At 47.7% G+C, this 26,301-nt stretch overlaps 1 protein-coding gene across 2 annotated transcripts in view; it reads right to left on the bottom strand.

The window, feature by feature from the left end:
* RNF213 (ring finger protein 213) overlaps nt 1-26,301 on the bottom strand; it is a 2,973,532-nt gene that overhangs the window by 1,867,595 nt on the left and 1,079,636 nt on the right. For both annotated transcript variants that reach the window (XM_078654076.1, XM_078654077.1), the window contains exon 16: nt 11,518-11,701. In XM_078654076.1, coding sequence (XP_078510202.1) covers nt 11,518-11,701 — 184 coding nt within the window. The remainder of the gene's footprint in view (nt 1-11,517; nt 11,702-26,301) is intronic.

Below are 26,301 nucleotides of genomic sequence, written 5' to 3'. Positions count from 1 at the left end.
GAGTGAGTAGTGGAGAGTGAGTAGTGGAGAGTGAGTGGTGGAGAGTGAGTGGTGGAGAGAGTGGTGGAGAGAGTGGTGGAGAGAGTGGTGGAGAGAGTGGTGGAGAGAGTGGTGGAGAGAGTGGTGGAGAGAGTGGTGGAGAGAGTGGTGGAGAGAGTGGTGGAGAGTGAGTGATTGAGTGAGTAGTACAGTAGTAGAGTGAGTAGTAGAGAGAGTAGTGGGGGTAGTAGAGAGTAATTGGGGGTAGTAGAGAGAGTAATAAGGGGTAGTAGAGAGTGAATAGTAGAGAGTAGTAGAGTGGGAGTAGTAGAGTGAGTAGTAGAGAGAGTAGTAGAGAGTGGGTAGTAGAGAGTGAGTAGTAGAGAGTGAGTAGTAGAGAGTGAGTAGTAGAGAGTGAGTAGTAGAGAGTAGTATACAGTAGTAGTGGAGAGTAGTCAAGAGTAGTAGATAGTAGTAGAGAGTGAATAGTATAGAGTAGTAGTAGATAGTATACAGTAGTAGTAGAGAGTAGTTAAGAGTAGTAGAGAGTGAGTAGTAGAGTAGTAGTAGAGTGGGAGTAGTAGAGAGGGAGTAGTAGAGAGGAGTAGTAGAGAGGGTAGTGGAGAGGAGTAGAGAGTGAGTAGTAGAGAATAGTAGCGAGTGAGGTAGAGGTAGAGAGTAGTAGAGTGAGTAGCAGAGCGAGAGTAGTAGAGAGTAGTACTGAGTAGAGTGAGTAGTAGAGTGAGTAGTAGAGTGAGTAGTAGAGTGAGTAGTAGAGTGAGTAGTATTGAGTAGAGTGAGTAGTAGAGTGAGTAGTAGAGTGAGTAGTAGAGAGTGAGTAGTAGAGAGTGAGTAGTAGAGAGTGAGTAGAAGAGAGTGAGTAGAAGAGAGTGAGTAGTAGAGAGTGAGTAGAAGAGAGTGAGTAGAAGAGAGTGAGTAGAAGAGAGTGAGTAGAAGAGAGTGAGTAGGAGATTGAGTAGAAGAGAGTAGTAGAGTGAGTAGTAGAGTGAGTTCTTTTGCCGGAGGCGTCAAGTAGCTTAGATTCTTTGTCTGGTGGTGAGGCTTCACCTGATGTCTGAGAATTAGCACGTTTACGTGCATTAGACACTGCTAAAGAGTCTAATGGTGCTGGACCTTTAATATAGACTATCTGTGGGGGCAGCTTTATATTTTTTCTCAATGCGAGGATTAAGGACCCTAGCCCTGACAGAATCCTTAAAAACTTCTGTTGCGTGCTTGATGACACCCTTAAGCATTGGCAAAATGGTAGTAGGAAATCTTCCTCCACCACGTCAGTGTGTAAGTCCACCCCATGATATTGGGCAGCTCTTTGGACTAGTAGGTTAAAACCTATAGTGTCCTCTGGTGGGAAAGGTCTAGAAGGGTATACATCGTCTTGTGGGACATAAGGCACATCAGGGGTGTTGTAACCATCCCATGGATTAGGTGAATGAGGGGGACTATTGGTCCCTGCTGGGTCATGTGCACCCCCACCTGTGTCATCAGAGTCTATGTCTGCATCATCGTCTGGATTAGGGGATGGTGTAGGTGAATGGTGAGGTGGAAAAGATGTAGAAGGAGGAACAATATGGGGAGGTGGTGGAGAAGGGGCCCTTAATGGAGAGGTTGCAATGTCTCTCTTCTTTGGAGGAGGAGGAGGTGCTGGCGCCTCAAGTGGTCTCTTCTTGGAGCCGAGAGTCAAGTGACCAGTCATAGGATCCTTTACAAGAGTTTTTTGGTTAGGATCAGGTGTAAAAAGTTCCTCTGAATAGGGCAAATCCTTCGGCGTCGAGGATTTTGACTCCATAGGTTTTTTCGGCACCGAGTCGGTAGCTGGTTTTGGATCTTTTGGTTTAGAAGTATGTCCTTTACCGGAACCTGTTTCTTCGGTTCCGGGTGTGTTTTCAGTTCCGAAGCGTGTTCTTGAGCTTAATGCGGTTTTTTAGTCCGCTCCGAATGCGGTTTCGGCATCGAAGAGCCGCTGCCAGTCTTCGGCGCCGTGTGCTTAGGTGTCGGAGCAACGGTCGAAGTGGTTGTGTAAGATGGCTTTTTCTTCGGTGTCGGTATAGGATCGGCACCGGGAATAGGCTGGCTCGAGCCCGAACTGCCTGAAGGCTTAGTAGGCTTCTCTGCCGGGCCCGAAGGGAAGCAGTCTCTCGGTGTGCACCCAGGCCCAAAGGTGAGGGTGTGCCCGAAGCCTTTTTGGAGGGTATCGAGGAAGGGTTGGGGTCGACGATCTTACTTACGACCCGTTGAGCTGGAGTGACTTCATCGGCGTCTGAGTCTTCGGCATCTGAGGAGCTGGTACTCTCTTTGGCGTGCTGGTGTTCTGGCACGTCGACACCCTCTTCGAAGATGTCGTCGGGGATAGAAGCGTACGAGCGAGCCATAGTTCTTCAAGCTGGTCGGTCCCGGATCATCTTCTTGGAGTGAAAAGAGGCACAGGCAAAACAGTCTTTGGCCTCGTGCTCTGGTGAGAGGCAAAGGTTGCACACTTCATGTAGGTCGATGTGGAGCGCGATCGAAACAATACCGTCAAACTGGGTGAGGATTGCGTGCCGAAGGAAATTCGGTTCCAAACCGGAGCGCAGGAAACACATTCAAGCCCGATGGCGGAAAAAAACTATCTGGGGATGGAGCCGATGCCCATGCGCAATGTGGTCCAAAGGAGGAGTCGCCTATCTCGTGACTTCCAAAGAACTTTTCAGGACAACAACAAACTGCAAACATCCGGGCCCTACACTAGGTGGCGATCTATGCACAGTGTGCAATCTGCAGCTCATATGCCTCGAAAAATATATATATATATATATATATATATATATATATATATATCAATGCTCGAAGGTGTCCACCTTTGAGTAGCACGCGAACAGCAGCTTGGTTTATGTATAGGTGAGGACGGGGATCCACTCGTAGACGCCGCTCCGTACGGGATCTGCCCGACGCGTTTCGAAGCTCCATTTGCTTCTCTTCAGGTGTATATACACACACATATATATATATATACATATATATATACATATCAATCGAAAAGTTGCCACAAAGTGAGGAGGCCTCCCAGAGTGAAACATCTTTTTGCGAGGGCTTCAGCATGCACAGCGTTCCCTCAGAAACTGCAGCTCAACGCGTTTCGGGACATCGCCCTTGATCACGAGCCAACAGGAAATGAAGACGGTGGCAAACTTGAGTTAAAACACCTGCTTTATTTCAATGAACTCCGCCCTCCTGGGCGTGTCTTAGAGCCTCACTCGGTTTCACAGTCCAAGTGCCTTCTGGTCTTAGCAGTTCAACTCATTGCGTATTACCCCAGTGGGTTATGCCAAAGTCTAAAATCCTTTCTTAAAACACCCCAGTCAAGGGCGATGTCCCGAAACGCGTTGAGCTGCAGTTTCTGAGGGAACGCTGTGCGCTGAGTATGCTGAAGCCCTCGCAAAAAGATGTTTCACTCTGGGAGGCCTCCTCACTTTGTGGCAACTTTTCGATTGATGTTTAGCGGCCAGGCACGGTCGCGAGGAGACCCGCCGCAACCAGCGGATTCTGGCACCTTGAAACTGGGGGTGCTGGTTGGAGTGTGTTCATCAATACGAGGGGGTGCGGAATTCAGCTAACCCACCTTGCACTTTCCTTCGGACCCACTGGGGTGTTTTAAGAAAGGATTTTAGACTTTGGCATAACCCACTGGGGTAATACGCAATGAGTTGAACTGCTAAAACCAGAAGGCACTTGGACTGTGAAACCGAGTGAGGCTCTAAGACACGCCCAGGGGGGCGGAGTTCATTGAAATAAAGCAGGTGTTTTAACTCAAGTTTGCCACCGTCTTCATTTCCTGTTGGCTCGTGATCAAGGGCGATGTCCCGAAACGCGTTGAGCTGCAGTTTCTGAGGGAACGCTGTGCGCTGAGTATGCTGAAGCCCTCGCAAAAAGATGTTTCACTCTGGGAGGCCTCCTCACTTTGTGGCAACTTTTCGATTGATATATATACATATATATATACATATATATATATATACATACATACATACATACATATATATATATACATACATACATACATACATATATATATATACATACATACATACATACATACATACATACATATATATATATATATACATACATACATACATACATACATACATACAACACACTCTTCCAAAGGAAAAAACTGGGTCACACTCACAGGCTGGTTTGATTTCCTTTTAATTTTCAATGGTCACAATTCCTTCCATTCGAATACGACAAACCAACGCATTTCGGTCTTGCTGAGACCTTGTTCACAGTAATGCCAGCGATGCATTCTAACCAATTATATGTGTTGTTGTTCATTCCAACCTTCATCATTTCCTAAGACGCAACACTTGGCATTCTAGGATATGTACTTTCACAATGTAATTTAGACTAAATAACGATTAAAGTGATATTGTGCAAAAAACAAAGAATTAAAAACTAGCCTCTATCTGAACATTCCGCATTATGACTTATTTTGTCCTAATATGGCAATGATATTAACTTTTGGTACGTTTTATCTTAATTACTCCAAATCCAGTTAGAGGAAGCATGTCCTCAAATGGGTGCTGGATTAAGGGGAAAAAGACCAAAATCGCGGTTTTATCTGCAACTTGCAGCATGCAACAAGATCGATATCTTCCATGAAGCAGTAACGTACAAGTTACTACTTGTGTAACAATATATCTGTAAGAGACATTAGTTAGTGATAGATTCCTTACCTTAGAATATCCCCAGGCGTCAGGCTGGATCCGTAAAAGTGTTTCTGCTTAGCAGTACCTCTGCACGCCAGTATGTAGCGTCCTGCGGCTCCACGTCCGTCACTGGCGTCGTAGGCACCGAGATGACGTCACAGAGAGTACTTAGGCGCCACCTATGCGCGCTGACGTCAGTTCTGTACACAACTAATCCGCGCCGAAACGCAGAGCCATGCAAGAGACTGACCAATGGTGCATAAACTAGGGCCCTAAAAAGGAGATGACCTTAACCCTAGTAATCAGTTTACAGAATGTGGAGGATGGGTGGGGCGGTAAGAAATCTATCACTAACTAATGTCTCTTACAGATATATTGTTACACAAGTAGTAACTTGTGCATCTGAAAGAGACACGTTAGTGATAGATTCCTTACCGCCCCACCCATCCTCCACATTCTGTAAACTGAATAGATACCCCAGCAATACCAACAACGGTGGTGGGTCTGCGAATAAGATCACACCAGAAAGTCACGGAGAACAGTGCGGCCAAAGAAGCCATCTCTCCGGACCGGACTGTCAAGGCAGTAGTGCTTAGTAAACGTGTGCAGCGAGGCCCACGTTGCTGCCTGACAAAGATCCTGCAAGGGGACACTGTATCCCAAGGCAGTAGTGGCTGCAGTTGCCCTGGTCGAATGGGCATGCAGCCCCACAGGAGGCTCCTTGGCCAAGGAGTAACATGCTTTGATGCACAGAACGACCCACCGGGAGATGGCCAGTTTGTGCACCGCCCTACGGTTCTTGGCGCCCACGTAGCCAACAAAGAGCTGATCTTCCACCCGGAACAGCTGTGTACACTGCAGAGAAAATGCTAGCGCACATTCTGGGTCCAGACGGTGTAGCCTCTCCTCTTCCTCCGAAGGGTGTGGAGGCAGAAAGACGGTGGGTAAAGTGATGGTCTGCCCGATGTGGAAAGGTGTGACAACCTTTGGGAAGAAAGAAGGACGAGTCCTTAGAACTGCCATGCCAGGATGAACAGAAAGGAAAGGAGTTTTAGAAGAAAGAGCCTGGAGCTCACTCACTCTTCTGTAAGAAGTGATAGCTGCCAGGAAAGCCATCTTGAGAGTAAGAAGACTTAAGGGATAGTTATGAAGAGGCTCAAAGGGAGCGCACATCATAAAAGTCAAGACAAGTCCACTGAGGCATTGTGAAGGGTACTGGGGGAAACGTATGCGTAATGCCTTTAAGGAAACGGTTAACAACCGGCGACTTAAAAAGAGAAGGCTGATCTGGAAGCCGTAGAAAGGCAGAGATGGCCGAAAGATGAAGGTATAAAGGTGTCAACTGTCGCCGCTCAATCTCCACGCATGGAGGTGGAGACTGGACAGGTTTGAGTGGAGGACCGTCCCCTGCTGCTGCGACAGAAGATCCTCCCGAAGAGGCAGACGGATCAGGGGATCGATGCTCATACCGAGTAGCTTGGGATACCATACTCTTCGAGCCCAGGCGGAGCCACAAGAATGACTTGGGCCTGGTCGTGCCTGATCTTGCACGCTGGGCAGAAGTGGTATAGGCGGAAAGGCGTACATCAGACCGCAGATCCACTTGAGACAAAAAGCATCGCCGAGCGAGTGCCGCCTTGAAAATTCCAACGCGCAGAACTGATGACATTGCGCGTTCTCTTTAGTGGTGAATAGATTTAACCAAGGAACTCTCCACTGCAGAAAGAGACCTTGCGCCACGTCCGAGTTCAGACGCCATTCGTGATCCATCATGCACAGGCAGCTGAGTTTGTCTGCCCTGGCGTTCAAAGAACCTGCCAGGTGTTGAACCTCTAAGAAAACGCGTTGATGCTCCAGCCATGTCCAGAGGCGCAGAACCTCCTGACATAGGGCCCAGGACCCCACCATGCCCTGTTTGTTGGGATACCACATTGCGGTGGTGTTGTCCGTGAACATCTGCACCACACTTCCCTGGACATAGGGAAGGAATGTCTTCAGTGCAAGGCGGATCGCCCGCAGCTCCAGAAAGTTGATATGGAGCCGGGAATCCGCCGAAGACCAGAGGCCCCTGATCTCCGCCTCTCCCATGTGGCCTCCCCATCCCAGGAGGAACGCATCCGTGACCACTGTGTGCTCCGGTTGAGGAAGGGAGAAGGATCTGCCACTGACCCAATCGCGATTTGTGAGCCACCATTGCAACTGTCGTGCAGCGCCCTCCGAGATCTTAACGTGATCCGACAGGTTGCCCTGATGCTGTGCCCACTGAAACTTCAGGTCCCACTGCAGAGCCCACATATGCCACCTGGCATGCAACACAAGCAGGATGCAGGAGGCCCTCAGGCCCAGAAGCCGTAGGGTCATCCTGACAGAAACCCGGGATAGTGGCCGAAAGACCAGAATCATAGCCTGAATATCCCAGACTCGCTGCTCGGGAGGATAAAACAGAAATAGTGTTGAATCCAGAACCGCTCCGATGAAGGGGAGCTCCCGAGAGGAACTCGGGTGCGACTTCGGCACATTGATGGAGAACCCCAGCAAGTGCAGGAGGTGGGCCGTAGTCTGGAGGCGGGTGACGACTGCCTGAGGCTAGCCCGCCTTCAACAGCCAGTCGTCAAAGTAGGGGAAGACCGACACCCCTGACCTTTGCAGATAAGCTGCGACTGAAAATGCTCCTGGCCTTTCGTGGATCGCAGGTAACGCCGGTGGGCCAGCAGGACAGGGACGTGTAAAATAAGCATCTTGCAAGTCAAGCGCCACCATCCAGTCTCCAGGGTCCAGGGCAGCCAGGACCTGAGCAAGAGCTAGCATCTTGAACTTCTTCTTTCGGAGGAAGCGATTTACGTCCCGGAGGTCCAAAATGGGGTGTAAGCCCCCCTTTTCCTTCTTGGGGACCAGAAAATAGTGGGAACAACCACTCCCTACTTCCTGACCAGGAACGTGCTCAATGGCCCCCTTGGCCAAGAGGGCAGTGACTTCCTGATGGAGAAGTCAAATGACCCCCCGACAAGCGGTGCACCGAGGTGGCATGGCCAGAGGAGAGGACAGAAAGGGGAGCGAGTAACTGTGACAGATTATCTGCAGCACCCACTTGTCCGAGATAATGTCGCGCCAGTCGCGGAGGTGGTGACGTACTCTGCCACCAACCGGCATTGGGTGCTCCCTGAAGCGCGGTTTAGGAAGGCTTAGAGGCGGAAGCAGCGGGGGTGGAGGTGGACGGACCCGCCCGCTGGTGACCAGACCCGTCCATGCGGAAGCCACGGCCGCAGCCACGCTGGGGCTGGTTCTGCACTTGCTTAGGCGTTCCTACCCTGGCCACGAAACAAACTAAACCCAGACGTGGCAGGGGCCTTCATGGAAAGACCCAAAGACTTGGCTGTGGCGCGCAAGGCTTTAAAGCGCTCCAGGGCACTGTACGCCTTGTCGCCAAAGAGACAGAAGCCATCAAAGGGCATGTCCATGAGCGAGCTCTGGACATCGCTGAGAACCCAGTGGAACGCAACCAGGCGTGGCGACGCAACGTCACCGTCGTGGAAATTGCCCTGCCCAACGAATCAGCGGTGTCCAAACCACACCTGATCGCTAACTTTGCCGCATCCTTGCCCTCCGCAATCGCTTGGGAAAGGACACCCTGGACACCCTCGGAGCACTGAGGCAGAACCTCTGCCACTGAATCCCACACTGCGTGGGAGAAACGGCCCAACAAGCAGGTGGTATTAACCGATCTCAACCTTAAACTGGCTGAGGAGAACAACCTCTTGCCATATTGGTCCAGCTGCTTAGAGTCCTTATCCGGCGGAGCCGAGGGAAAGGCACTCTGCGATGTCGAGACCTGAATGACCAGGCTCTCAGGCGTGGGTCGAGTGGTCAAAAAGGCGGGATCGCCAGGCGCCGGACGATGACACCTAACTACGTTCTTATCCACTGGTGCCCCCGAGGCCTGCCGCAAACAAGTACCCAGGAGGACCTCTGTAAGGGCCTCGTTGAAAGGGAGCAGTGGCTCGGATTGCGTAGCCGCCGTCAGGAGCACCTCCGTAAGGAGATTGGTCTTAAGGGTCAACATAGGGAGGTCGAGGTGGAGGGCCTCCACAGCTCGATGCAGCACCATGGTGTAGGAAGCGCCCTCCTACATAGTAGGCAGAGGGGAGGCAAACCCCGGATCCGAAGACACATCAAGGTCACACGCATCCTGAAGATCATCCACCCAATCCTGCTCGGAGTCACACTGCCGCGCAAGGAGGTCCTCGGAGCCGTTCCAGTCCTGGTCTGGCTCCGGGGTAGAAGGAGCCAGTCGCAGCGGCAGGGCTGGAGCCAGAGAGGGACCCAGTGGCACTGGCAGCGGTGCCAGCCAGGGCCGCGCCCGAGCCGCATCCCAACGCGGATCCCAGGCCGGAACAAAATGGTCTGAGAACCAGGGCAGGGGCTGGATAAACGGCACCCAGTGCTGCTCCGGTGGCGGAGCCAGGGGTGGGAGTCAAGGGCAGCGCCGGGGCCGGAGCCAGCAGTGCTGCACCTTGTGGCGCTGGGGCCGGAGGCGAGGGCGCTGAATACAGTGGCTTCAGGGCTGGCGCCAGAGGGGGTGCCGCAGGGCCAGCAGGATCTGGACACGGGACCACAGGGCCCGTAGGCGCGCTAGTGGGAGCCCGAGGCCTCAACGGGCGGTCCATGGCAGCAAGATACTCTTGCAGCCGTTCGGTAGTCCTCGACGGACCCAGGTATAGCGTGTAGGCAGCGGGATTCCCATGCTCCAGAGGAGCTGCAGGGGCTCCGCCCCTGTAGCCCACGTCCGCCTCCGAGGAGCGACGGGGGGACGTCGGAGAGTGCACACGCCTCTTCGACTTCTTATGGCGTCGCTTACCGGATTCTCGAGTCCGAGGAGCACCGGCCCCAGTCCTGCGAGCGGCCACTAGACCCGGAGCGGCGGTAAGAGGAGTGCCGGACCTCTAGCAACTTCCGGTGCTGCTCCTGCAAAGCCTTCGGACCATAGCCCGGCAGTCCCGACAATCCCGGGAGTCATGGTCATTCTCCAGGCAGTAGATGCAGACGTCATGGGGGTCCACCACCGACATATTACGGTGGCACGACCCACAAGACTTAAAGCCAGGTATCCCTACGTGCACCAGAGAGAATAGAGGGAGACAAAAAGCCTCAAAAAAGTGGTCAAAAAGCCACCGAGGTACATGCTCAATACGGATCTGCGCTTTCGGCGCGGAAAAAGAAAGAATGCAAGGGTGGTGACCAAGTACTCTTCGTGAGGTCATCTCGGCGCCTACGAAGCCAGTGACGGACGCGGAGCCGCAGGACGCCACCTACTGGCGTACAGAGGTACTGCTAAGCAGAAAAACTTTTCCAGATCCAGCCTGACGCCTGGGGATATTCTAAGGTAAGGAATCTATCACTAACGTGTCTCTTTCAGGTACAAGATCTATATAAGCTGAAAAAAACAAGATGCTCTGATAAACTTAACATGGAGGAAAGAAAAGCATTATTGGATTTTTCACAGGATGAACGAATTGTAATAAAGATTGCGGACAAAGGAGGTAATATCATTTGGGACAAAACGGACTATATAAAGGAGGCACATTACCAATAGAAAAATACAACCTATTACCAAAAACTTCAAACTAATCTAACTCCAATTTTGAAAATTGAATTGGATAAAAAAACTAAAGGAGTGGACATCCGTGACTCCCCTTGATGAGGATGAATGTAAATATTTAACAACAGAATACCCAATAAAAGCAACCATATACTTCCTGACCAAGATCCATAAACATTTGACAAAACCACCTGGACAACCAATTATGTCGGCAAAAGGATCACGATTTGAACCGGTTGCAAATTACATGGATTAATTCCTAATGCTTTTTGTCCTAAGCCTCAACTACTATATTAAAGACACTGGTGACCTGTGAAGACCTGTGAAGACAACTATAATCAAAGACCATAGTAATACCAAAAATGTATATCATTGCTATATTAGGACAAGATAAGATAAGATAAGATATAATGCGGAATGTTCTGATAGGGGCTAGTTTTTAACACTTGTTTTTTGCACAATATGACTTTAAGCACGTTATTTAGTCTAGGTTACTGCATGAAACTACATATCCCAGAATGCCAAGCGATGAGTCATAGGAAATCATGATGAAAGTTGTAATGAACAACAATACATATGATTAGTTAGAATGCAGCTCCGGCATTACTGTGAACCAGGTCTCAGCGAGACTGAACGCGTTGGCTTGTTGTATTCAAAAGGAATGCATTGTGACTATTGAAAATGAGTGCAACCCAGTTATTTGCCTTTGGAAGAGTGTGTTGGATACTATACGGCTGGGCTCTGCCGTGGGGTTCCACACAGCCTGAGAGTGACGAAAAAGTCTGCAAAAATGAGCTGAACTGTGGATATATATATATATATATATATATATATATATATATATATATATATATATATATATATATATGTATATATATGTATATATATATATGTATATATCTACATACATGGCCATGTCCCATGCCAGCAAAGTTTCATGCATACATGTTATATTGCTAAATCACTTGTAGTGCTGTAATGCTTATCACTACTCGGTACATCTTAGTGATATATTAAACACACAAAAAAATCTGAACTATAAATATTGTGCCATTCCTAGAAATGCTGCCAAATCATAGATTCATTTTGAATACAGGTTAGGAAAAGTTATGTTTTCAAAAGGAAGAATCCAGTCTTATATGAAAAACAATGGAAATACCATGAGGTTCATGGACCCCAAACATTTCTAACAAGGGCTACATTTTAGGCTTCTCTCACAAAGATAACTCAACCTACCATCCAGCTTGAAAATGTGACGGACACCTGGCCATGAATGCAAATGTTCCAGCACCTTGTCAAAGTCGTGTATATAGTTCCCATCTGCACGAGTTGGCCATGAATTTGTGATCACTGCTGAGAGCAGATTGGCAAATTTACTCAGATTGTATACGCTCAACCTGCCCAGAATATCGCTTCCCCCCTAAAAACACAGAAATATCAAATAGAAGGTAAAACAATGCACTACAAATGTTAGTTTCATATTCCACATAAATAATATGTAGTAACTGCACAATTAGTATTTGCATAAACAGATTTAAAGTGACAATACATCCACAATTTACACCTTTTAAAAGGCGGATGCTACATAATAAAAAATAAATGTATGACTAATAACAGTTTTTACAGTTTCTAAAACATGTATATCTTGCCACCTAATAGTTTAATTGGAAAACTGTGTTTTAGCTCAAGACGTTTAATTTGTTAATCTGTACAAGGACTCATGTACATAATTGACTAGTATTCCACAACACCCTAACTTGGGGGCCATCGTTGGTACTTGTTTTGGTTCTTGTTACGATGTGTAAGTAAGTGGTGATGCCTGAAAATGGTTCTATTTGAAAAAGAGGCTGACTGAGTTACATATGAATCTCTACGCACCACTGCCATGTTTTGGAGTCAGGTTTTTTTTGGTCAAAATTCTTTTTATTGAGCATCATAAGTCAAAATGACAACATGAATACAGTACGGCGTGTAGGGCCTGGGGTCAAAAACATTCACCTAGTTAGAGCCCAGTTGCATACGTCTCAGGGTCCATACCACCCCCATAAGTAATGTGGAAGACGTCTGTTGTGAAGCAACAAGCCTTGAGGAGGAGTCCTCAAACCAGAACACAGACACAAAGCCCCCCCCCCCCCCCAAAACCAACCCCCTCGCCATCCCTGGTCTTGCAGAAGACGGACAAACCGCTGAGGGTAGGCCACGGGATAGATAGGTTACTAGTGAACCCTATTTGTGTTCAAAAGCATTGTAATTCTGCATAAAGATGTCTGTGAGGCGCTCCATAGAGCGGATTCTCCAGAGGCGTGCATGCCACAACAATGTTGCTGGTATGTCCTTTTTCCACGCAGCCGCGATCGTTCGTCTTGCCACCCCCAGACATGTCCACATGATCGCCTTGTCGGCTTTTGTTTGATGTGCTAACCCCAGGTCCCTGATGCACAGTAAAGCACCCTCAATGGTGGTCGGGATTGGGTATCCCAGTATATCTTTAAGATGTGAGAGGATCTCCTCCCAGAAGGGCGGAACAGCCGGGCATCCCACCAGATGTGGCGGAAATCCCCCTGTAAACCACAACCCCGCCAGCAGAGATCAGAGGTGTCAGGGAGTATCCACCGGAGCTTAGTAGGGTAAAGGTACTAATCCAGCAGTGTCTTATAGTGAGCTTCCCTCAAGGCCACAGATTTATTGTGTCTATTGAGATCGCCCCACACATGTTTCCATTCCTCCTCGGTGATATCGCGTCCTAGTACCCGTTCCCAGAAAGGCATATAGCACGCCCGGGGAGCGTGCAGTGTATTCAATAACATAGCATAAAGTAAGGAGATGTCACCTTTCATGGGGCTTGCCTTCTGGATCACCATTCTCTCCATAGCTGTTCACTCTCTAGTAGCTGCTTCCCTTATATGTGTGAGTGAAACTCAGTGTTTGAGCTGGAGGTAGTTGTAGTGTTCGCTGTGCGGGATCATAAATTCTTTTTTGCATGTATCAAACGTCAGAACATCATAGTTATGAAATAAATCAGAAAGATTTAGGTATCCCCCTTCCCTCCAACAGTCAAAAGGCCCTTCAAGTAGTGCCGGTGGAAATGCTGGGTTGAAGTGGATTGGGGTGTGTGGGGAAGGAAATGAGGTCCAACCCTCCTTTCTCGTAACCTGGTCCCAAACTGTCAGAGTAGTGTGTGTAGGGGTGATTATGTAGGCGTTTGCAGGCCGGTCTTTCCTTGGCTTCCACAGGACATCCCAGATGAAACGTCTCATAATCGACCTGTACATATGGAGCCAGTGCTTGTCGGACTCAAGTGCTGGCTATTCTGTCACCACTTGCAGTTGCGCCGCTTGATAGTACAGTGTGAAGTCCAGTAGTGCTACCCCCCCCCCCTTACTCCTAGGGTGTCTTAGCACATGAAAAGGAAGACAAGCCCTCCTTCCTTGCCAAATTAATTTGGTGACCAGTGAGAGCAGGCGTGGTAGTAATTTGCGATCAAGTTCCATAGGTAAGGCTTGAAATAAATATATTAGTTTGGGTAGGACTGACATTTTAACAACGTTGATCCGCCCAAGCCAGGAGATGTACAAGGGTTTCCATCTCTTAAGGTCCTGTTGCAGCTGAGCCGATAGAGAGGGGAAGTTGGCTCTGTAGAGATCCCCAATTTTAGGTGTGAGGTGGAGCCAAGGAAAGAGTGTTTAGCCCATTGCAGGGATGTCTGGCCTCTCAGTCTAGTCGCCTCCACGGCAGGGAGAGTGAGATTCAGTATGGAGGATTTGGATAAATTGACCTAAAATCCCGCTACTCGCTCAAAGTGTTCACCTCCTCCTGTACTGCCCACAGTGAGGAGGCCAGTTGCAGAAGAGTGAGTAGGATGTCGTCAGCGAAGAGGGATGCTTTATGCTCTGAGCCGCTGAAGCGTGTTCCCCGAATCTCTTCGTTAGCCCGAAATCTCACTGCGAGGGGTTCGATACTGAGGGCGAATAAAAGGGGAGAAGGTGGCATCCCTGTCGAGTGCCTCTGCTAAGAACAAAGGGGAATGATGGACACCCATTGACCGTGATGCGTGACCACGGAAGGTGATAGTTGGCCTTGATCATGTTGAGAAATGTATCCCCAAAGCCAATTTTCCGCATGGCGAGGAAGAGGAACGACCAGTCCACCCTGTCGAAGGTTTTTTCAGCATCAAGACCCACCAAGATTGCTGGGAGTTTAAATTTGGACACTTTCTCAATAAGATGTATAGTGCGTCTGATATTATCATGTGTTTGCCTTCCTTTTATAAAACCGGATTGATCAGGGTGGACTAGTTCAGGCATCAAGTCCTCCAGCCTAGCAGCTAAGATCGAGGAATATAGCTTCGGTTGAGGTTAAGAAGGGCTATGGGTCTGTACGAAACACAGTGTTGGGGTCTTTTCCTGGTTTGGAAATGATGGATATCACCTCTTCAGCCACTGATTCGAGACACGAGCTTCAGCAGCTATCGCCTTAAAGATCTCAGTGAGATGCAGATTAGTTCGGATGCATAGCATTTCTAAAAGTGCACTGTAAGACCTTCAGCTTTATGAAGTTTGAGTGTTGAGATGGCCTGTCTTACCTCCTCCGCTGTAATGGGAGAGTCTAGGGATCCAGCTGTCATGGGGGAGATGTGGGGGGAGAGTCACAGAGTCAAGATATTGCTGTTGAAGGTCACTATCCGGTGGTGTAAAGTGATAGAGCTTCCCATAGAAGTCGCCAAAAATGTTAGCTTTAATGTCATCGGAGTGAGTGAGCCGACCCTCCTGATCTAGGATACCACCAATGAATTCGCATTCCCTTTTCACACGGAGCTGGTGCGCTAGGTGAGGACCCACCTTATCGCCTTGGGCGTAAGATGTCTGAGGAAGCTTTAGTAGTGTATATTCCGCTCTATTATTGTAAATGGAGCAAAGTTTGCCTCGTACCGCGGTAAGCTGGGGCTGTAGTGCCCAAGTGGGTGTCACCTTATGTGCCTTTTCAACTATTTCTAACTTCCCTTCAAGGTCAAAGCGTTCCTTCGCCCTCTGTTTATTTAGGACAGTGTTAAGTTGGATGCATTTACCTCGCAACACTGCCTTAAAGGCATCCCAATTGTTCTGCGGAGTAGTAGCTTGCTGGTCGTTAAGTGTAAAGTATTCTGCGATAGAGGCCCTCAATTCCTCTCGCAGGGTTTTCTCACGAGTAATCGCTGTTGGAAAGTACCACCTCGACATACCAGACTTAGGCCCACTCAAAGTCAAACTGATAGTTACCAGGCTGTGATCCGATACGGAAATCGGTATTATCTGTGCCGCCTGCAGGGGCCCCAAGAGTGCCTGACTGATGAAAATATATTCGAGGCTAGAGTAGGTGGACGTGCGAATAGTATGTGTAGTCTTTGGTGGTGGGGTGTAGCGGCCTCTAGGCATCACATAGACCAAGTGTGAGCATTTTTTGTTTTACCCCCTTGGAGAAACTTTTGGTATTTGCCCTGTGTGAGTGAGAGCTGTCCAGTGTCTCGTGCCATGTCATGTTGAAATCCCCTAAGAGGACCACGGGCCCCTCCACAAATCCACTTATCAAATCAAGTGCGTTGGAAAGGAACGTTGATTGGCCCAAGTTGGGTGCATAGAGAGGAATTAAAGTGCACAGAGTGCCCCTCAGCCGTCCCTTGACCATTATGATTCTCTCTTCCCTGTCTGTCTTGGTGGCTTCAGGTTCGAACTTGGTGAAGCTGTGGAAAAGCAGAGCCACTCCGTTGTGCTTAGTGCCAGCGGATGACATATATTAAGGGATATGATATGTGTCGAAGCCTAGTATCTTCGGACTTTTTGAGGTGAGTTTCTTGGAGGTCCACCACCTCGAAACGACAGTCTGTGAGATATTTACAAATTCTGACGTTTCTGGGGGGATTTTAGACCCTTGACATTCCATGACGCTACGGAAAGCATTGATAGGATTTACCGCCCTCCCTCTCTCTGTGGATCAGGACTGACCTGCTCATGTGTCGGACGCTGCCCCTGGCTATACAAGCTCTCCCTTCCTGGAAACCGTGCGCTTCGCAGCGCTCCCACTTCTCCTGCTGTAAGTCTTGAGAGATCCCAAAAAGTAATGGAACCCGAGCACCACCACCATGCCCCCTCCCACCCCCCAAAAAAGAAACCCCCAAACAACCCCCCAAATATGACAGCCGAAAGGCCAGCTGGCCTTTGGCTCGGAATTCCTCCCAAAAAGATAGAAGAATTCTGGGTGATACGGACAAGGCCCGTCCCCCCGACTATCGTGCGTTAGGAGTCTAGTGAACAGATCACTAAGAGGAAAATAAAAACCTCAGTGTCCTTGTTGATCTGCCGTAGTGTCTCGGACATCAGGCACGATGCCTTGCTCATCCATCGGCCTCATAGCTCAGGTGCATCATAGTTCCTTGGGAGCACCCTTAGGCAGAATACCTTCAAGGTCGGAGCGTCTATAAAAGGCAACTCTTCAAGTGTGAGCTTTTTGTAGCTTATCGAGACCTCGTGACTGTGTACCAGGGCCTGGAGCCCCTCCGGGGTTGTTCAGTGCCGGTCGAAGAGCCTGTGATGTTTCTGTCTTCTGGCAGTGGGAGGCCTAGTATAGGAAGACCGTCAGTAAGGTCAGCCACATGGTGCATCTTCTTCTTGTATTCAAACGTGAGTCCAAAGGGAAATGTTCAACGGTAATGGATGCTTTCTTCTCGCAGCTTGGTGGTAACGGGTCTCAACAGTTGACGACGTGCCACGGTGGAGGGAGCTAGATCTTGAAAGAGGGCACACTTGTAACCTTGGAAGGACGTCTCTTCCTTTTTTCTTGCCATGCCCAATATGGCCTACTTTGTTTTAAAAGAAATCATCTTGACCAAGACGTCCCGTGGTCTCTTGCGTTCCACCGGCTGCGGGTTCCCCACACGGTGGACCCGATCCAATTTGAGCTTTAGTTGCTGAGAAGCTAGGATTTCCACATATAGTCCCACCACAAACGCCTTCAAGTTAGGGCCCTCCACACCTTCTTCCAGGTCCTGGATGCGTATATTCTCTTGTCGAGTTCTGATCTCCAGATCTTCAGCTTTCAATATTCCCTGCTGGAGTTGGGCCTGGTCGTCGGGATTGGGTATCCCAGTATATCTTTAAGATGTGGGAGGATCTCCTCCCAGAAGGGCGGAACAGCCGGGCATCCCACCAGATGTGGTAAAAATCCCCCAGTAAACCACAACCTCGCCAGCAGAGATCCGAGGTGTCAGGGAATATCCACCGGAGCTTAGTAGGGTAAAGGTACTAATCCAGCAGTGTCTTATAGTGAGCTTCCCTCAAGGCCACATATTTATTGTCTATTGAGATCGCCTCACACATGTTTAGATTCCTCCTCGGTGATGTCGCGTCCTAGTATCCATTCCCAGAAAGGCATATAGCACGCCCGGGAAGCGTGCAGTGTATTCAATAACATAGCGTAAAGTAAGGAGATGTCACCTTTCATGGAGCTTGCCTTCTGGATCACCATTCTCTCCATAGCTGCTCACTCTCTAGTAGCTGCTTCCCTTATATGTGTGAGTGAAACTCAGTGTTTGATCTGGAAGTAGTTGTAGTTTTCGCTGTGAGGGATCATAGGAATATGCTACTTACCAGTATGCATCTGTTCTTGGCATGTAGAGCTGCAGAGTTGTAAAATTGGCAATAGATCACCACCTGGTGTTGGGCTCGGATGATTGCAGGTTGTTGATAGGTGACTCCTCCCTTGGACAATACTGCGCATGGTCATCGACTCCATCCTCATATTGTTTTTCGCCATGATGGGAAATGATGGAGTTAGTAGAAGAAAAGAGAAAAGGATGTTCATGCGTGTGCATTTAAGTAAGATGAGTACTGGAACGGATACAAGTGCCGTGGAGGCGGGAGGGCATGTACATCTCTGCAGCTCTACATGCCAAGAACAGATGCATACTGGTAAGTAGCATATTCCGTTCGAGGCATATGAGCTGCGACGATTGTGCAGCAGTGTCTCCCCTAGCTGTGGTAGCTTGTATCCGTTGCAGCATACTGAAATAGTGTTTTAAGTACAGCTTGGCCTACTGCAGCTTGCTGCTTGGCTTGCACATCAACACAATAGTGTTTAGTGAAGGTGTGTATTGTAGACAATGTTGCTGCTTTGCATATGTCCTCTAATGGTATGTTTCCTAAGAAATCCATAGAGGCTCCTAGTTTGCGAGTGGAGTGCGCTCTAGGAGGAACTGTCAGTGTACGTTTTGCTTTTTGATAGCATATTTGAATACACTCTACAATCCATCTGGCAATTCCTCCTTTAGAGATGGGATTGCCTTTGTGTGGGGGAGAGAAAGATACAAATAGTTGTTTTGTGTTTCTGAAGGATTTTGTCCTGTCTGTGTAGTATAGTAGAGCTCTTCTAACATCTAGGGTGTGTAGAGCTCTTTCTGCAACAGAGTCCGGTTTTTGAAAAAACACTGGTAACTACTGATTGGTTAAGGTGAAAAGGAGTAATGACTTGGCAGGAATTTTGGATTGGGTCTAAGAACCACTTTGTTAGGGTGGATTTGAAAAAATGGTTCTTCTGTTGTGAATGCTTGTATTTCACTTACTCTTCTGAGAGAGGTAATGGCAACAAGGAAGGCAGTTTTCCATGTTAGGAATTGCAGTTCACACTTGTGTAAAGGCTCAAAAGGGGGACCCATAAGTCTTGTAAGGACCACATTTAGGTTCCATACTGGTGCAGGTGGTAACCTAGGTGGGATTATTCGTTTTAATCCTTCCATAAATGCTTTTATCGCAGGTACTCTAAAGAGATAGGTGCTGTCTATTTTGTAAATAGGCTGCAATTGCTGCTAAATGCAGGCGTATGGAAGAATAAGCCAAATTGGACCTTTGTAGGTGTAGAAGGTAGCAGATGATATTTTGGATGGAAACATCCAGTGGATCAATGTTATTGTTGTTACAGTATATTGCAAATCTTTTCCACTTAGCCGCATAACATGCTCTGGTAGTGGGTCTTCTAGCTTCTTTAATGATGCTCATACAGTCTGGTGGCAGGTTCAAGTAACCAAACTCTAAGACTTCAGGAGCCATATCGCCAAATTCAGTTAGTATGGGTCTGGGTGTTTTATTTCTCCATGGTTCTGTGTTAACAGGGATGGCGTGAGCCGTAATTTTTGATGTGGAACCAGTGAGAGATCCAGTAGCGTGGTGAACTACGGCTGACGTGCCCATGTGGGGGCCACTAGTATTAGTTTGAGCGACTGTTGTCTGAGCTTGCGTACTACTAGTGGAATGAGTGGGAGAGGCAGAAAAGCGTACGCAAATCTGCCTGACCAGTTCATCCATATCGCATTTCCTTCCAATTGTGGGTGTGGAAATCTGGTGGCGAAGCTTGGGCATTTCGCATTCTCGTGGGGGCAAACAGATCTATCTGTGGATGCCCCCACCTTTGGAAGAATGGTTGGAGAATTTGCGGGTGCAACTTCCATTCGTGAATCTGTTGTGACTGACGACTCAACAGATCTGCTATCTGATTGTGAATTCCTGGAAGGTGTTCTACTGTCAGGTGTATGTTTTGAGGGATGGCCCATCTCCAAATGGTCTGTGCAAGTTGGGACAGTTGCAGAGAGTGCGTCCCCCCTGTTTTTGTACATAATACATGGCTGTCATATTGTCTGTCCGGATTTGAACAGCCTTGTTTTGTACTTGTACTTGAAAGGTTTTGAGTGCTAGGAAAATTGCTAGCAGCTCTAAATGGTTTATGTGGAACTGTTTCTGTTGATTGTTCTATTTACCCGGTGTGGTATAATGCAAGAGATGGGCTCCCCATCCTGTGAGGGATGCATCGGTCGTGAGCACTATTTGTGGAATAGGGTCTAGGAACAGCCGTCCCTTTGTCAAGTTTTTGGTGTTCCACCTTTGCAGAGAGCGATAGGTACGGCTGTCTACCAACACCAGGTCTGTGAGCTGACCTTGAGCCTGATTCCACTGTTGTGCTAGACATTCTTGTAGTGGGCGCATTTGCAGTCTTGCGTGAGGGACTATGAATATGCAAGACGCCATCATGCCTATTAGTTTCATGAACACTCTGGCTTGAAGAGAGTGTTGGCATTGAAAAAGGGAAACTAAGTTCTGAATGCTTTGAATCCTGGCTTGACTGAAATACGCTAGAGCTACTGATGTGTTTATGGTAGCTTCTAAATATTGATGAAAGTGCGAAGGCTCTAGGTGCGACTTGGTGTAGTTTATCGTAAACCCTAAGTCGTGTAATGTTTGAATCGTTTGTTTTGTGTGTTGTACACACTGGTTGAACGATCTTGCTTTTATGAGCCAGTCGTCTAGGGAAGGGAAGACATGTATCTGTTGTCTTCAGAGATGTGCTGCTACTACTGCTAAGCACTTTATAAACACTTGTGGTGCTGTTCTGACCCCGAATGGAAGGACTTTGAACTGATAGTGTTGTCCTTGTATGACAAATCTAAGATACTTCCTGTACGCAGGATGTATAGGCACATGAAAGTAGGCGTCCTTTAGGTCTAGTGTTGAAAGAAAATCTCACTTTTCTAGCAATGGGAGTACTTGTTGTAAAGTGATCATGTGAAAATGATCTGATTTTATATAATGGTTGAGGGGCCTGAGGTCGAGAATTGGTCTCAGTGTCCTGTCCTTTTTAGGGATTAAGTAGTACAGTGAGTAGACTCCTGTTCCTTATTCTTGTAGAGGAACTACTTGAATAGCATCTTTTTCTAGGAGTGCTAGAACTTCCTGTTGAAGCAGAGTTATGTGTTCTGAGGACATTGGACGCTGCCTGGGTGGTATGTTTCGTGGGGTTGCTGAGAGTTCTAGGCAGTACCATGTTGGATAATCTGTCTTACCCACTTGTCTGTTGTGATGGAATTCCAGACAGGTAGGAACTGTGGGTCTGCCCCCCACAGGAGTGGAATGCTGGAGGGGAGGCAGAGGGATGTCACTGTTTGGGAGTGGAAGAGGAGCGGTTGTTGTTATTACCTCTACCTCTTCCCTTGTTGTTATTGCCTCTGTATCCTCCTCTAAAGTAGCCTTTATTAGAGGAGGTTTGTGTGTGTGTTTTAAAAGATGATGTGGTATCTGCGCCGGTTTGCTTGGAGCCTCCTCTATAAGAGGATCGGCGAAAAGAACCTCTAGTGTGGGTGGATTGTAATGCGCCCATAGACTTAGCAGTGTCTGTGTCCTTTTTCATCTGTTCCAGTGTATTATCTACTTCCGGCCCGAACAGTTGGTTCTGATTGAAGGGCTGGTTCAGGATGGTAGTTTGTACTTTTGGTTTGAAACCTGAAATGCATAACCATGCATGAAGTCTGAGAATAACACTAGTGTTAACTGCTCTGGATGCTGTGTCAGCTACATCTAGTGCGCATTTAATTGAGGCATTAGATATTAATTTGCCTTCCTGTAAGAGCTCTGCTGCAAGATCTTTGTGTTGATCTGGTAGGTGTTCCATTAACTTTTCTAGTTGGTCGTAATGAGCCCTGTTGTATCGTGAGAGTAAGGCTTGTGTGTTTGCTATGCGCCATAATTTTGTTGCTTGTGCAGCAATTCTTTTCCCGGACGCATCAATAGGAATATGCTACTTACCAGTATGCATCTGTTCTTGGCATGTAGGGCTGCTGACATTCATATCTGTGCATAGATCGCCGCCTAGTGTTGGGTCCGGATGATTGCACGTTGTTGTCCTGGAAGAGTCTTCGAAGTATCACGAGATAGGTGGCTCCTCCCTCGGACTACAGTGCGCATGGGCATCCTCTCCATCCTCAGATTGTTTTTCGCCATTGTGGCAGAGATGGAGTATGGTACAGTAAAAGATGTCCATGCAAGAAAGTTAGAAAAGTAGTAAGGAATGCTACAGCTGCGACAGGCACCGGGGAGGAGGGTGGTATGATATGAATGTCAGCAGCCCTACATGCCAAGAACAGATGCATACTGGTAAGTAGCATATTCCGTTCGAGGCATGTGGGCTGCTGAATTCATATCTGTGCATAGAATGTATAGCAGTCTCTCCCTTAGCGGTGGCTACCTGTGCCAGCTGCAGCAGTCTGAAAAAGAGTTTTTAGAACAGCCTGTCCTACAGCTGCTTGCTGTTTGGAATGTACATCTACACAATAGTGTTTTGTGAATGTATGTATGGTAGACCATGTGGCTGCTCTACAGATTTCTTCTAGAGGAATATTTCCTAGGAAAGCCATGGATGCCCCAAGTTTGCGTGTGGAATGCGCTCTTGGGGGAACTGTTAAAGTGAGTTTTGCTTTTAGATAACATATTTGGATGCACTTAACTATCTTAACTATCCATCTGGTTAATCCAGATTTTGAAATAGGGTTGCCTTTGTGTTGTGATGAGAAGGCAACAAACAGCTGTTTAGTTTTTCGAAAATCCTTAGTTCGATCAATGTAGTATAGAAGTGCTCTTTTGACATCAAGTGTGTGTAGAGCCCTTTCAGGTACTGACTGTGGATTAGGAAAGAACACTGGCAGTTCTATTGTTTGATTGATATGGAAATGGGATACCACCTTGGGCATGAACGTAGGGTTTGTTCTAAGAACTACCCTATTTGGATGAATGGCTCTTGAATAGTTAGGGCTTGTAGTTCACTAACTCTTCTAAGTGAAGTGATTGCCACTAGAAAGGCCACTTTCCATTTTAAAAATTGTAATTCACATGAATGCAATGGTTCAAATGGTGGTCCCATTAGTCTGGTTAAAACGACGTTAAGGTTCCAGACAGGAGAAGGTGGGTGTTTTGGGGGGATTATTCTTTTGAGTCCCTCCATGAATGCCTTAATTGCAGGTACTCTAAATAGCGAAAGATGCTGTCTGTTCTGCAGATAAGCTGCAATGGCAGCTAAGTGTATCCTTATAGATGAGTAAGCTAGATTGCAACAATGTAGGTGCAAAAGATAGCAAATAATATTTTGCGTTGAAGCATCTAGTGGGTTTATGTCATTGTTATTGCAGTAAATGACAAAGCGCTTCCACTTTGCAGCGTAACAAGCTCTGGTTGTAGGTTTTCTTGCCTCCTTGATAATGTTCATACAGACAGGAGGTAAGTTTAGGTACCCAAACTCTAAGACTTCAGGAGCCAGATTGCAAGGTTCAGGTGTTGCGGATCTGGGTGCTGTATGTCTCCATGGCTCTGAGTGAGTAGAGTGGGTGTTAGCCCCAGCCTTTGATGAGGTACCACGGAAAGTTGTAGGAACGTTCTGTACAATGGTTGCCTCGCCCATGTTGGAGCAACCAGGATTAGTGTCAGTGAATGCTGGCGTAGTTTGCGTGCCACTAGCGGTATGAACGGTGCTGGGGGAAAAGCGTACGCAAATCTGCCTGACCAGTTCATCCATATCGCATTGCCCTGTGACTGCGGATGTGGAAACCTGGCGGCAAAGTACTGGCATTTTGCGTTTTCCCTTGCGGCGAACAGGTCTATCTCTGGTTGTCCCCACTGTTGGAAGTATGGTTGGAGCACTGTGGGATGAATCTCCCACTCGTGCAGCTGTTGGCTGTGTCTGCTGAGCAGATCCGCTACTTGGTTGTCTTCGCCTGGGAGGTGCTCCGCCTTGAGAAAAATGTTTCTCTGGATGGCCCACTTCCACATGCTTTGTGCTAGATGTGATAGAAGTGGAGTGTGTTCCTCCCTGTTTTTGGATGTAGTACACCGCTGTCATGTTGTCCGTCCGGATCAACACGGCTTTGTTGCATAAATGTACTTTGAACGCTTTCATTGCCAGAAAGATTGCCATCATTTCCAGCAAGTTGATGAGCATTTTCTTTTGTTGAGCTGTCTATAGGCCCTGCACTGTGTACTGAAGGAAATGGGCTCCCCATCTTATGAGGGATGCGTCCGTCGTCAATACCATTTGTGGTACAGGCTCCTGGAACAGTCGTCCTTTGCAAAGGTTTTGTGGATTCCACCAATGCAGAGAGTTGTACACACGACTGGTCACCAACACTAGGTCTTTCAATTGTCCTTGAGCCTGGTTCCACTGCCGTGCTAAGCACTCTTGTAGCGGGCGCATGTGTAGTCTTGTGTGAGGGACTATGAAGATGCACATGGCCATCATGCCTATGAGTTGCATAAACACTCGGGCAGAGAGCGAGTGTTGGGACTTGAACTTTTGGATTAGTAGCTGCATACTGTTTATTCGTGCAGCGTTTGGGTATGCTTTTGCTGTCAGAGTATTTATTGTTGCTCCCAAGTACTGCTGTACATGGGATGGCTGAAGGGGAGATTTTTGGTAGTTCAACGTGAAGCCAGGCTGTGCAGTAGGTGAATTGTCTTTGACATGTGGCTGGCACACTGCTGGGCTGACTTTGCTTGTATTAGCCAGTCGTCCAGGTAGGGATAGATGTGTATATGTTGTCTTCGTAAGTGTGCAGCCACTGTCGCTAGGGATCTTGGAGCTGTTGTTACACCAAATGGAAGTACTTTGAATTGGTAATGTTGATTTAGTATCGTAAATCTGAGATACTTCCTGTGAGCAGGATGTATTGGTATATGGAAATATGCGTCTTTGAAGTCCAATGTTGCAAGGAAGTCTCCTTGCTGCAACAGTGGTAACACTTGTTGTAGGGTGAGCATATGAAAATGCTTGGATAAGATGTATTGATTTAGTGGCCTGAGGTCCAATATTGGTCTGAGAGACCCGTCCTTTTTGGGGATGAGGAAGTTTAGCGAATATACCCCTGTACCTTGATGTTCTAATGGTACTAGTTCTATGGCCCCTTTGTGCAGCATGCTGATAACTTCTTGTTGCAATAAGTTGAGGTGTTCTGCGGACATAGGACGGTGTTTTGGAGGTATGTTGGGTGGTGTGGAGGTTAGCTCTAGGCAATAGCCATCTTGGATAATTTGCCTTACCCACTGGTCTGTAGTGATGTTGTGCCAGACTGGTAGGAACAGTTGTAAACGTCCCCCGACCGGTGTTATATGGTCTGGGGGTAGCGCTAAGGAGTCACTGTTTTGTATTGGCAGAGGATCTAGTGGTGTTGTTCCCTCGTCCTCTGCCCTTGTTGTTATTGCCTCGGTATCCACCTCTATTGTTTTCGTTATAGGTGGTTTGTGCGTTTCCTTTGTAGTGTGTGGTCTGCTGTGATGAGTTGCCTCTTGCAGCTCCTCTGTAGCCTGAGCGACGAAAGGAGCCTCTATGTTGTTGTGACTGTAGGGCTCCCATTGACTTAGCCGTCTGTGTCTTTTTTCATTTTGTCCAGTATTGTATCTACTTCTGGACCAAAAAAGTAGTCAGGATTAACCGGCTGGTTTAACAGAGTGGACTGAACTTCGTTTTTAAAACCAGAAATGCATAGCCACGCATGTCTCCTGATCATCACACTAGTGTTAATAGACCTGGCAGCTGTATCTGCCACATCTAAGGCACATTTAATAGAGGTGTTAGTGATTAGCTTTCCCTCTTGTATCAATTGTTCAGCTTGTTCTTTGTAAGAGTCAGGTAGACGCTGTAAAAGTGTTTCCAAGGTATCATAGTGTGCCCTGTCATACCTGGCTAACAGGGCTTGGGTGTTAGATATTCTCCACATGTTAGCCGCCTGTGCGGCTACCCTTTTCCCTGATGCCTCATGAATCTTTGATTCTTTGTCGGGGGGCGCAGCTTCCCCAGTTGTTTGTGAATTTGCACGTTTACGTGCATTTGCCACCACTAAAGAAACTAAAGGCAATTTTCCTTTAATGTATGTAGGGCCTGTATTTCCTTTCTATCCTTGGATTAATGACCCTGGCTCTAGTGATATCCTTAAATATGTCCCCTGCATGTTTAAGTACCCCTTTTAACATGGGCAGTGTTTTAACTGTCCTTTCTGATGTTGCAAAAGTGTCAAAGAGGAAATCTTCCTCCACTGGGTCTGCATGCATGTCCACATTGTGGTGGCTTGCTGCTCTTTCTAATAATGCATTAAAACCAGCTGTGTCTTCCGTAGGAGAAGGCCTAGCAGGGTATGCAGGTGTATCTGGAATGGGTTGCGAGTCACCAGTATTGAGTGGGTCAGTCCTT

This window comes from Lissotriton helveticus, chromosome 7, assembly GCF_964261635.1.
Source record: "Lissotriton helveticus chromosome 7, aLisHel1.1, whole genome shotgun sequence".
Taxonomy (NCBI): Eukaryota; Metazoa; Chordata; class Amphibia; order Caudata; family Salamandridae; genus Lissotriton; species Lissotriton helveticus.
Note: the sequence above shows the minus strand (reverse complement) of the source record. Positions and strands in the feature narration are given on the sequence as shown.